Consider the following 12,253-nt stretch of genomic DNA (forward strand, 5'->3'; position numbering starts at 1 on the left):
TCAGGCCTTAGCTGGTGTGGCTCAGTGAACTGAGTGCTGGCCTGTGAACCAAAGGTTCGCTGGTTCGATTCCCAGTCAGGGCATATACCTGAGTTGCTGGCCAGGTCCCCAGTAGGGGGTGCATGAGGGGCAACCACACATTGATGTTTCTCTCTGTCTCTCCTTCCCTTCTCTTCTCTCTAAAAATAAATAAACAAACAAACAAATAAATAAATAAAATCTTAAAAAAGGGGGGAGGTTGGCTAGGATGGGAGTAAAAGACAGAAAACTGTACTTGAACAACAATTAAATTTAAAAAATTAAAAAAAGACATGTGTCAGTACAAAGTAATTAGTTTTTTTTTCCATAAAGGTATTAGGTAAATTTAATGGGCTGAATTAAGTGTGGCTCTAAAAATAGGATTTTAAGATATTTAAAGTAGAACCAATTGGCTAAAATAGTCAAAACCCACAAAGTAAATATTTGGAATATATAATTATCATCTATATGTGCATGACTTGATCTATTATTAAGATCTTTTAAAAAACAGAGCAGTGAGATAGTAGTTGATAGTTGAACTTCATATTTGAACTTAGCTGTTAACTTTGTATCTGTCAACATAAGTAGCTAATAAGACTGGAAAACTACAGCACCTCTGATTACTGGAATAACTCCACCTTTGGTAAATTATCCTAGTAAGTCCACTAGAGGTCTTTCTACTTTTTGAGATCCATTAAGCTTTTCTTTACCAAATGTCTACAGAAATTCCTTTGCCTTCAATCACTAGCTGATTTTATGTAAGATACCTAAACAGTCTATGAAATGATAATTTTATTTTTTTTGTATTCTAACCACTTTAATTTTCTGATGACATATCCCCCCCCCCCAAAAAAAAACCAATAAGAGGAAACTTAAGGCAGAAACTGAATGTTATCTAGTGGTATCAGTTCAGTTCAGGTAGTTAAAGAACCCACATGTTGTGCCCTGGTGCTGTCAAAGGACTCACAAGCAAATACTTAAGTTTAACTCCCACAACATTCATGGCACATTCAAGTCCCACTCCTAGTGCTCTCCTTTCACTCTCAAAATTGTGTGCCCAATTCACATTGTTGTAGACCCGGGACAATTACATTTCTTCTGTCTTGGAGATCAATGCAGAGAAGAGCATCAGATGTCACTTGTGGTCTGGGAAAGCCTCAGAAATGTGTGTCTCTTGTGTCTTCTACAATACTTTTATTTTCCCAACCCGTTACAATATTTTTCCACAGAAATATGCCTGATTCCCAATGTCATTAGTCTGACAATGCAATTTCTTTCTAAGAACCCCACTACTTTCCACGATAAATGAGAGTGTTGTGACCTCTGTTTTGCGAGACAATACTCTGTAACCACTCCCCCACCAACACAAACACACACGAGAGGTGGGATGGGGTGGGGTCGAAGGAAAAGGAGGGAGAGGGGTCAGGAGAAAAGACTAATGGCTCCTGCAAGTTTCTGTCAGGCTGAACGTAACCAGGAGCAGCCACAACCTGAAATAGGAGGGAAGGTGAGTAACAAGAGATCTCTAGGCTCTGGGGTCCTGCATCTGTCCATATACCCCTGACCCCTTTTTGCTGCCTAACCCCACTTTCTCAGCGGTGACAAAAGTACTAATGTATATAGTCCCGGTTCGGCAAAACAGCCCAAAGAAAGAAATAAGAGCAGAGGTCGGGGTAGCAACAGCTCATCCAGGGTGCATGCTTGCCGCTCCTCCTGAGCCGGGTCCCGGGAGACTGCTAACCCACTCTCTGGCGGCTGGGGGCATTGGGGTTCTGCTGATACTTGGAGTTTGCTTCCTTATTCAGGAGGATGGCGGGGCGGAGGGGGGTGGTGGCGAAGTGGCTCACTTTGGAGGAAACTGCACTCCGCTCCTAGATGAGAAGAACCCTGAAGGGGAACACGCTCAGTGGTGCCCCCTACAACTTGCCACACTCAAAAGATAGTTCCATGTACCAGGAGAGGAAGTGATGGAGGGGACCAGGGCAGAGCTGTCTGCTGTCAATCACCCCCCTACCCTGGGCAGCCAGTTGTTATTTCTCGCTTTCAGGCACCTCTACACACAGCGTTCCCACAAATCTCCACAGCTTCAAGCACGGCCCATAGTTACTTATACTTTAAGATGTAAGCAATTATGCACCACACACTTCATAAAGCACTGTTAACTGTTACACATAATACATATATAGATTAAGGCACAGGACTTTTGTATAGACAAGTAAGCCTCAAGGTTCCCTTGCATGATTGTCCAAATATATACAACACTCATTCCAATGGATTGTATACCAAGCTCTTGGGAGAAGTGGAGTTGGTGCTGCTGCTGTTGGTGGTTCCTGGAGTTGTAAATCTACTGTAAACCGAGTAGAACCTAAGGATAAGTGGGATGCCATGAGATGGCTCTAAAGCCTTGAAAGGCTCTTAAAGTGGTAAATTCTAGGATTTGAGATTAAAATGTCGTGAAGAATTCTTCAGTCAATCCTTGTAAGATCCTTCAAGCAGTCCACATCAAGTATTTTTCCATATCTGTTGGTACTTTAAAAACATCTATATTATCAAAACTATGAAAGTAATGTTCAGGTAACTGACATAAACTCAAAGTAAATATTTCCCATTAGGTGTTTGTGTGACTTTTAAAAAATGCACAATAACTATTTAAGTATCTGTCCAAAATTCTTCTGAAACACAATTGCAATGAAAGCAACTTTTATGTTAGTACAATAGAAGACATAAATATTAATTATGGCATTCAGTGTAGCTAAATAAAAATATATGACTCTATTACAATAACATTCAATCATATAATAATTACTAATACCTACTGAATTCTACCAAATGCCATATGTATATATCCTGTGGTAAAGTCACTTTCTTAATTCTTGGGTTATAAGTACTATTTACTTATACAAATATATTTATATATTTCTATTTTCACATATTCTGTTGTATGTAGAAACTCTTCACCATAAGCAGGCGGTAGAGAAAGAACACCAGCAGTCTAAGGAGCGGTGATTAAAATTTGTTTCTAATCGTTAACAATAGAAATTTTTGTTTTCCCTGAGATCCATCCGCTAAAAAATAGTCCCAGCTCAGGTCTATTTGTAATCAACTTGGATGCTTACAACGATGAGAGGGGGACTGTGCAGGGAAGAGTAGTACTAACGGAAGGTGCAAGTGAACAGATAGGGAAGCTTCCCGGTTGCACCGTGCTCAGTCATCTGGTCTGGAAGATTCCCTCCGCCAAATAACTGAGCTTCACTCCCTCACAGGTTGCTGGTGCAGTCTAAAACTGTGGCGGAGTAATCCTCTAAATGCCCAGTGCTGGTGGGCAAGGGGGCGGTGCGGAAGAAAGAGAGGAGGAAACTAGATTTGTGGCATTTGCAAGTCTGGACAGAAGAGAAAAGTGCCCCAGAGAGACTGGCTTTGGGGGTGGGGGTAGGGGGGTGGAGAAAAGAATTGCTGCTGCTGCTGCCTTTTTTCTTCCTCTTCACTGTAAAAAAGCTTTCTCCACACCCAAACCGACCTGCATAATTGGCGAACCCTCGCTGTACTTCTCTGGCTCTAGCTCTCCTCCAATAACCCCTCAAGATTATGTCAATTGGTCAGAGCCATCAGGGATTTCCTGTGGGTGCTGAAGGAGCTGCGGCGGTATGAGAATGAAACGGAGTGGAGTCGGCCAGGCTGCAGGCTTGTTCTTATTGGCTCTGAATCTTTGGGGGCACCCAGCAGAAGCTGCGGTAAGTCCTTCCTTCTACCCCCACCCCCACTCCCACCGCCACCTCATCACCTTAACTCAAAGTAAAATCATTTTTTTTGTCCCTTTTCCTTCCTTTATCTTAGGCCTTGGCTAGGGAATTCAAATTTGCCTTCACTTGTTTAGGAAGAAACATTTCAATTTAACGTTGGTAACTCAAGCCTTAAGTTCAACGGAGAGGTTTAAATGTTTCAAAACAGGACTGCTTGCTTTCCTGCACCTAGCTGCTGTGCGGACTACAGCAGAGCATGGGGTGGGGGGACTCAAACTAATAAATCACTGGTTCTGGTGGGTATTTAAAACTTTTTCTCCCCACCCTTTGCCCTCGGGTGTTTCCCTTCCTGCCTGCCTTCCGGCTTTTTCACAAGTTGTACCTAACGCAATCACTTTTAAACTTTGTTTATAGTTTGATATTTTGGCTTTTGTAATTTCGAGTTTCCATTAAAGCGTTAAGGGTGCCCATGAAGTTCTTCCCTTCTCCCCTTAAGCAACTCGAACCTACCCTCTCCTGTGGTCAGTAAAGCCTCTCTAACACACTGTGCCGTCCTTGCCATCCTTGTTGTAAATGCTCAGGTACAAAAGAATGAAGAGGATGACCTCAGGCTTTGAATCTTCGTCGTCTTTTTTAAAAGTTCTGGGTTTGTTCGTTGTTTCCTTTTGTTTTTTAAAACTTACTAAGGCACCTGAACAAATTAAGAAATTTTCCATCACCTGTTTAAAGGAAACTAGTTGTCTTTTTCAAAGGAAAATGAGTGCTCAGATTCAAAGGAGAGTGGAGGAGGATGCACTTGTGAAATGACAGAGCAAAAATTTCCACTCTGTTTTAGGAATGTGGAATTAAAACCTCCATAAATCTCCTAGGCAGGTATCCGGGCAGTCCCACCCAGTATTCTGTGGTTGAGAGGCAGATGTAAAGGGATGAATGGCTTTGCCAGAGAAAATGTTCTCAACCCTAAAGCCCATCATCCTTAGTTTCATTTAACCTCTAACAAGTTTAGAAAGTAAAATATCTCTGTAGGAACGTTCAAGAAACTAATAAGATGGATTGCCCGGGGGAGGGGAAGTGGATGGTTTTGGAATAAAAATTTGAAGAGAAAAAGAACTATGCATCAAATTATTTCAGAGTTATATTTGAATAACCATAATAGCTGATTTTAAAACCACTTCAGTATGAGATCATAGCTTAGGCCTTAGGCCATGGTTGAGTGACTATCAGTTATTTACATGTCATAGTTTATCTGAGTTCACTATTTTTTTAACTTTAAAAAAATTATTTTATTGTTGTTCAAGTACAGTTGTTTGTAGTTACTTCCAACTTTAAGTTAGCTGTCTAGCTTCTCTCTGCACTTAGGATGCCACAGATTACATTGCCCTCCTTCTATCTCCCAGAAAGTATGTACTCATGATAGCACATCTGCTGAAAAGCCATGCATATAAAATATTTTGATTACACTTGCCATAATTTTTCCTCCATCAAAGTAGATAGATGACTTAAATTTGCTTTTTTGATTTAGAGTATCCTAATGAGATAAGGTTTACACACTCCATACTCCTACAGACTCTTGGGTAAAAGTACACTTGTGTTGTTGAAAATAGTTCTAAAAACATCTAGGTGCTTATTGCTTATGGTATTTGGCGCAGGGGCAAAGATATCATAGATATTTGATTAAATATTTTAATTTTCTTTTGATATTGCTATTAATAAATGTGCACCAGATACCAATCGTATAGGTGTGTACAGCAATACTATCTATATACATCAATTTATATTAAATCAAATTATATTAAAATATTTCTTTTGGGGGGCAGGGCTGGGAATACAAGAAAGAAAACTCTACTTGAACAAGAGTTAAATAAAAATTTAAAAAATATATTTCTTTTTGGGAGGGGGTAAGCCTATTTTCTTGGAACCTTTAAAAATTAAGTGTTCATGAAGAACTTACAGAAGACAGCATGAAGTTTTTTTTCCTTTTTTTCTCCTGCATAGTTTTTTACAGAACATTTTATATTGCATTTCTATATCATTAGGGTATTGTGCCTTTAATAAAAGTGTTCTTTCTACTTTATGCATCGATGTCATAGTTAGATGAATGTTTTATTCATCTTCAAGATATGAATGTTATCTGCTCTCCATACTAGTGCTGGAGATATTGGTGTCCTTCTCTAGAGTAAACTGGATGGTAGTGGGGCTGGTTGTTGACTGAAGTTGTTTAGTATTGGGACTTTTATGTCAGGAAGAGCAGTGCTACTTAAATTGCTTTAATTTTTCACAGTTAAGTGATTTCTTTAGCTCTGAAGCCATGCCAAATTGGGATGTTATAAATTTGTGGAAGATTTTTTTTTTTTTAGGTAAAATATGTACTGGATGGGATAAAATAACCCATATGCCAACAGGTTAGCAGTAAGAGAAATAGGCAGCTTTAGGTTGGAAAAGTCATTTCTAGTGATGGAAATAATGTATTTTTTAAAGGTGACCTGTACTGACACTTGCAGTAGTATATGCATTCCTCCTTTGTGCATATGGCCTGTAAAATTACACTATTCCTACTGTTCAAATGTTAGTAAGTTTATTGTGTGTATGTGTGTGGTCAGTAGAGTAGATAGTTTTCTATAATTTAAATGTACTATTCCCTTGTGTTCAGAGGCAATAACTCATTCAAGGCTGTAGTGTGGTTTGCAGCTGTGGAATAATCTTCCCTCTATGAAGTATACTGCTCCATAGGAAGAATTTGTCGATATTGTTATCACTTACTTTTTTGAGTGCTCACTATGTGCCAGGCACTGTGTTGATATGGTGATATACATGATCATATTTAATTTTCAGCAAAAAAATCTAGGAGGTATATGCCATTGATAGCTCCACTTTACAGATCAAGAAGACACAGATCATAGAGGTTAAGTAACTTGCTGAAAATCACCTAGCTAATACATGGTGGAGCTGGAAATTTGAATCCAGGCAGTTTGATGTCAGTTTCTTTGCCCTTAACAATGGTCCTATACTGCCTCCATTGTATGTGTTCCATAGAGATTTATTTGCTGTTTAGAGTATTTTAATTTCTGCTATTTTGGGGGGTGGGGGAGGGGCAGACACAGGAGGTAGAAAGGAAATGGTAAAATGGGGATTACATCTCTTCCAGCTGATGTTAGAAGCAGTATGGTATAATGGAAATAGCTTTGGGCTTAGAATAAAAATATTAGAGTTTGATCTCTATATGTATGTGTATATATAGAGAGATAATTTAAAAACAACCTAGAAACAACTTTAATTTGTGGTAGATGGTTATTTTGAAGAATGAATTGTTCTTTTAATTAGTCAGTTTTCATAAAAATTTTAATATACTGAACTTTTTAGGTGTATGTCCATTGTAATGAAACAGGATGTTTTCTTAAGATGTCCATTCATTTTGTTGCTTTTATCAACCCATCACATCCAATTCTATTCACTCAACTATCTCTATGTAGTTTTGTGTGTATGTTTACATATGTGTCTGTTCTGTGATTATGTAAGAGTGTACATAATTTGGCTTTTGCTGTCTCTATATGCAACACATGACACTCTACCTTGAGTTAAAAGTGGTACTTGGTTAACGTTGTGTCTGCCAGGTTTATCCACTGTAAAGTCATTTATTTCCCCTTTGTAATTACAAAGTGAGCAGATTTTGTGGACTATATGAGCAATATTGTGAGACATGGTAAATATCCTGTTTCACCAAGCTTTGTCTGGAAAATCTGAGGATTCTGGCCTGAATAATTATTACTGTGATATTTGCCAAATGGTGATTTTGAGTTTTCAACATTTTCTGCAGTTTTAAAGTATATTTTATTGATTATACTATTACAGTTTTCCCTTTTTTTTCTCTACCCTTTATTCCCCTCTGCCCAGCAACCTCCCTCCCATCAGCATTCCCCCGCTTAGTTTATGTCCATGGGTCATACATATATGTTTTCTGGCTTCTCCATTTCGCACACTATTCTCAACCTCCCCCTGTTTATTTTTTTACCTACAATTTATGCTTTTTATTCACTTGCACCTTTTCCTGCATTCTCCCTCATGTCTCCGCATTGATAACCCTCCATGTGTTCTTCACTTCTATGGTTCTGCTCCTGGTCTAGCTGTCCTCTTGGTTTGCTTTTGTTTTAGGTGTGGTTGTTAATAACTGTGAGTTCGCTGTCCTTTCACTGTTCATATTTTTTATCTTCTTTTTCTTATATAAGTCCCTTTAACATTTCATATAATAAGGGCTTGGTGATAATGAACTCCTTGAATTTGATCTTATCTGAGAAGCACTTTATCTGCCCTTCCATTCTAAATGAAAGCTTTGCTGGATAGAGCAATCTTGGATGTAGGTCTTTGGATTTCATGACTTGGAATACTTCCTTCCAGCTCCTTCTTGCCTGTAAGGTCTCTTTTGAGAAATCCTCTGACAGTCTGATGGAAACTCCTTTGTAGATAACTGTCCCCTTATCTCTTGCTGCTTCTAGGATTCTCTCCTTCATTTTAATCATGGCTAATGTAATTATGATGTGCCTTGGTGTGTTCCTTCTTGGGTCCAACTTCTTTGGGATCTCTGAGCTGCCTGGATTTCCTAGAAGTCTATTTCCTTTGCCAGACTGGGGAAGTTCTCCTATATTATTTGTTCAAATAAATTTTCCACTCATGGCTGTTTCTTTTCCCCTTCTGGTACCCCTATAATTCGGATGTTGGAACGTTTAAAGATGTCCTGGAGGTTCCTAATCCTCTCCTCATTTTTTTGAATTCTTGTAACTTCACTTTTTCCTGTTTGGGCATTTCTTTCTTCCTTCTGGTCCATCCCCTTGATTTGAATCCCTGTTTCCTTTCCGTCACTATTGATTTCCTGTGTATTTCCCTTCATTTCAATCAGTTTAGCCTTCATATGTTCCTCTAATTTGTGGCTAAAATCAACCAGTTCTGTGAGTATCCTGATTACCAGTGTCTTGAATTGTGCATCTGAGAGGTTCGCTATTTCCTGGTCACTTAGAGTTATTGGCTCTGGAGCTTTGAGTTCTTCTTGAGCCATATTTTGGTCTGTTCGTGCCTGTTACGTATGAGGAGCCGAGCCCTAGGTGTTCACCAGGGCCGGGTGACCCAGTCGCTGGGTTGTGAAGCTGTATGTGGGGGCGGGGCCAAAGGAATGCAATGGCGGGCACCCTTTGCTTCCTCCCGCCACCACCGAGGGCCGATCGATTTGTCCCTCTGCGCAAGAATGGGCCTTTCGATTCCTCCCGCTGCTCGTGAATGTGCGACCATGGTCAGCTGCTGCTGGGTTCATTGCTGGGGGCTGCGCTGTCTGTCTCACTTCTCACTCCCGCGGTCTAAAGCCCTCACTGGGTCCACCTGAGGCTACCCCGGATGCCTGGGCGCCTGGGGTTGAGGGATCTTTCCTGGCCAACCCTGCTCCACTGCTGGCTCCACCCCTCTTACCGGTCCAGTTGAAGGGTTCCTTGTTGTCGGACTTCTGTATAGTTCAATTTTCTGTTCTTTGGCTGCGTCTTTGTTCTCCAAACCTTTGTTGTATTCAAACTTGGTTGTGGGAGAAGGCACGGTGTTTCCACCTACGCCTCCATCTTGGCAGAAGTCTCTCGACTTGCCATTTATTAATTCATTAATTCTCAAATTCTCTGCCTGATTTTCAAGGCCTATCATGATCTTTTCCTTTATATAACCTCATTTTCATTACATTTTACAACACACTTCATTCTAGCTTAGATTAGCTTTCATATAATCTCTTGAGCATTGCATACATATTTTGTCTCTCCATTTTGATTAGAATCTTGTGGATTCAAACATTTGCTCAATTTCAGTGTAATGTTTATATTCTTGCAGCAGATATTTATTCAGCAACTTGTAAGTACTGTAGAATTGTATTTGTGTTGTTCATGAGTATGTACTGTCAACAAAATCATTTTGTGCTAGACACAGTGGATACAATTGAGTAAGATAGACAGGATCCCTGCCTTCATGGAGTTTACATGCTAGTAAGAATATATAAATAGTCCCTCTGAGAAAGTATTTTTACTATTATATCAATTGCTGATTTACCCTTCTTTGAATATTTGCAGTATTTAGCCTTTTTCTGTCTAGTATCTAAATGCATTTTTCCTAAAAGCATTTTGTTTCATGAGATTTCATCTGTTCTCCCTATTAATTCTAGACTCTTTGAGGACAAGAACTGTATATTTGTTTATTTATTCAACTACTTTACATGTTGATTTTGTCTGATAACAAAATTAATACATGCTCAGTGTTAGAAACTTTGAAAATATAGAAAAATATAAAGAAGAAAATATGTCTACAATTTTGCCAACTGTATAGGAATACCTTTATTACTGTTTTGATGATTTTCCTTCTTATGTATTTAATCTTCTTTAAAAAGTAAAATGGTAGCATTACTGGCGATGTTAACCTAGATCATTTGGTTGTGGTGGTGTCTGCCACATTTCTCAAAAGTTACTATTTTTCCCATTCAATAGAGGAGGGTCATCTTTATAGATTATTTAGTGATGTGTATGTATATTCATATCTTTTGCTCATTTAAAAAATCTAGCTATTTGTTTTCTTATTACTTAGTTTTAAGAATTCTTTATGTATTCTCTATACAAAACCTTTGTTAGATACATGATTTGAATATATATTTTCCAAGTCTATGGCTTTTCATTTCTCTTAAAAATATCTTTTGCAGACCAAATGTTTTTAATTTGATAAATTTCAGTACATCAACTTATTTATTTTATAGATATGCTTTGAGTATCATGTTTTGTCAAACCCAAGGTGAGACAATTTTTCTCTTATGTTTTCTAGAAGTTTTACAGTTTTAGGTTTTACATTTAGGTCCACAATTCATTTTGAATTAACTTTTGTATAAGGTAAGAGATATGTGTCTGGGTTATTTTTTTTGGACATATGATTGTTCCAGTGCCATTTGTTAAAAAGAATTATTTCTACATTGAATTGCCTTTTGCAACTTTATAAAAAATGCATTGATTATATTTGTGCAAGTCTATTTCTGGACTCTCTTATGTTGTTTTGATTTGTGCTCTGTCTTTTCACCTCTACCACCCTGTTTTGATTAATGTAGCTTTATAGTAAATGGTAAAATCAGCTACTGTGAGTTTTCCAACTGTTTAAAAAAATTACAGAATTGTTTTGTATATTCTAATTCTTTTTTCCATATAAATTTCAGAATCGGCTTATTGAGATCACCAAAGAAGCAAACAGATGGGTTTTCTTTTTATCTAGGCTGACAGTCTCTGTCTTTTAATTAGCATTTAGACCATTCACATATAAAATTAAAAGATTAATGCAAATTTTAACATTAAAATTTACCTTCTAACTTAAAAAAAATGAGTATAAAGAGTAAATTGGTTAAAATAAAAAGTTAGGAATAGTCTACATACAGGTTTACATCTTAATGGTCTTTCTACTTGTGAATCATTTTTTCATGTTATTACAGTTACTGGTTTTAAAATAATTTAAAACAATTGCATGTAATTTATAGTTATATACACCACAATTAATTTTGTAGAGTATTGTATTTTTAAATTTCAATTTTAAGCCCTTGTGAGAAATATTGCCATGAACAATTTTTATTCCATATTTTATTTTATTAGTACTGCTTTCTTCATGGGGAATTAAGTGGGTTAAGGACATCAATATTTTTAGTCTTTGGTATGTGCAATAAACACTGACATTTAGAAAGGCTATATCAGCAGTTAAAGTACGATAGCTAACTTTTTTTTTAGAGGTTGCTATGTTATATCCTGTTAGGTAGATAATACTATTCCCATTTTTATATACAAGGAATTCGAGGCTCACAGTATATTTAACAACTTGCTCAAGGTCACACAGTTAATAAATGATTGCTCTAGAACCTGCTAATGAGATTTTCCTCAGTCTCTTTTTTATACTATTTATACATGACAGATAATACAGAAAAATAAAGTTCATGTTTGAAAGTTGAATAATTCCCACTGCCCTTTCCATTACCCCTTCCTGTGACTTGTCACTTGACTTTATTCTAAAGATAGGCTCCCCACCAGACCATTCTTTAACAACTTTACTGTAATTGTCAGGCTATTTACCCTCAAGGCCCTAAATTTTAATTTTGTGAATGATGCGTCTCCTTACATTTCTCCCTTGGACAGGAGATGTAGCCCGCTCCCTATTAATACCATCCCCCATTTGCCTCTTCCTAGATAGCTATAGCAATGTATACACTCCAAACCCACTGACATCCCCTCTCCCTGAAGAAAGTTTTGGAATGCATCTGAAATGGGAGCTCCTTTTGCCCACTCTCCCCAGCCCCTTCACCAGCCCTTACCACATGGTTGCCTATAAGGCTTACATTTAAATGGCTGTGTGTTTTCCTAGTGCTATCCCTTGCTTTCTTCTCTTCCTTAGAGATACTCCAGAAACTTCCCCTCATTAATTGCAAAGTTTTTTCCACTTTGGGGTGATACTATTCCAGC

The 12,253-nt window shown here is 38.0% G+C and overlaps 1 protein-coding gene across 1 annotated transcript in view; it reads left to right on the top strand.

Moving 5' to 3' along the window:
* The first annotated feature begins 3,239 nt into the window (after positions 1 to 3,239).
* The window catches only part of COL4A5 (collagen type IV alpha 5 chain), a 340,149-nt gene continuing 331,135 nt past the window's right edge, over positions 3,240 to 12,253 (top strand). The window contains exon 1 of the mRNA XM_037041949.1: positions 3,240 to 3,749. Within this exon, the coding sequence (XP_036897844.1) occupies positions 3,663 to 3,749 (87 nt within the window). The 5' untranslated portion in view covers positions 3,240 to 3,662. The remainder of the gene's footprint in view (positions 3,750 to 12,253) is intronic.

The sequence above is a fragment of the Sturnira hondurensis genome, unplaced genomic scaffold, assembly GCF_014824575.4.
Source record: "Sturnira hondurensis isolate 20B ecotype Veracruz unplaced genomic scaffold, ASM1482457v3 Scaffold0003420, whole genome shotgun sequence".
Lineage (NCBI taxonomy): Eukaryota > Metazoa > Chordata > Mammalia > Chiroptera > Phyllostomidae > Sturnira > Sturnira hondurensis.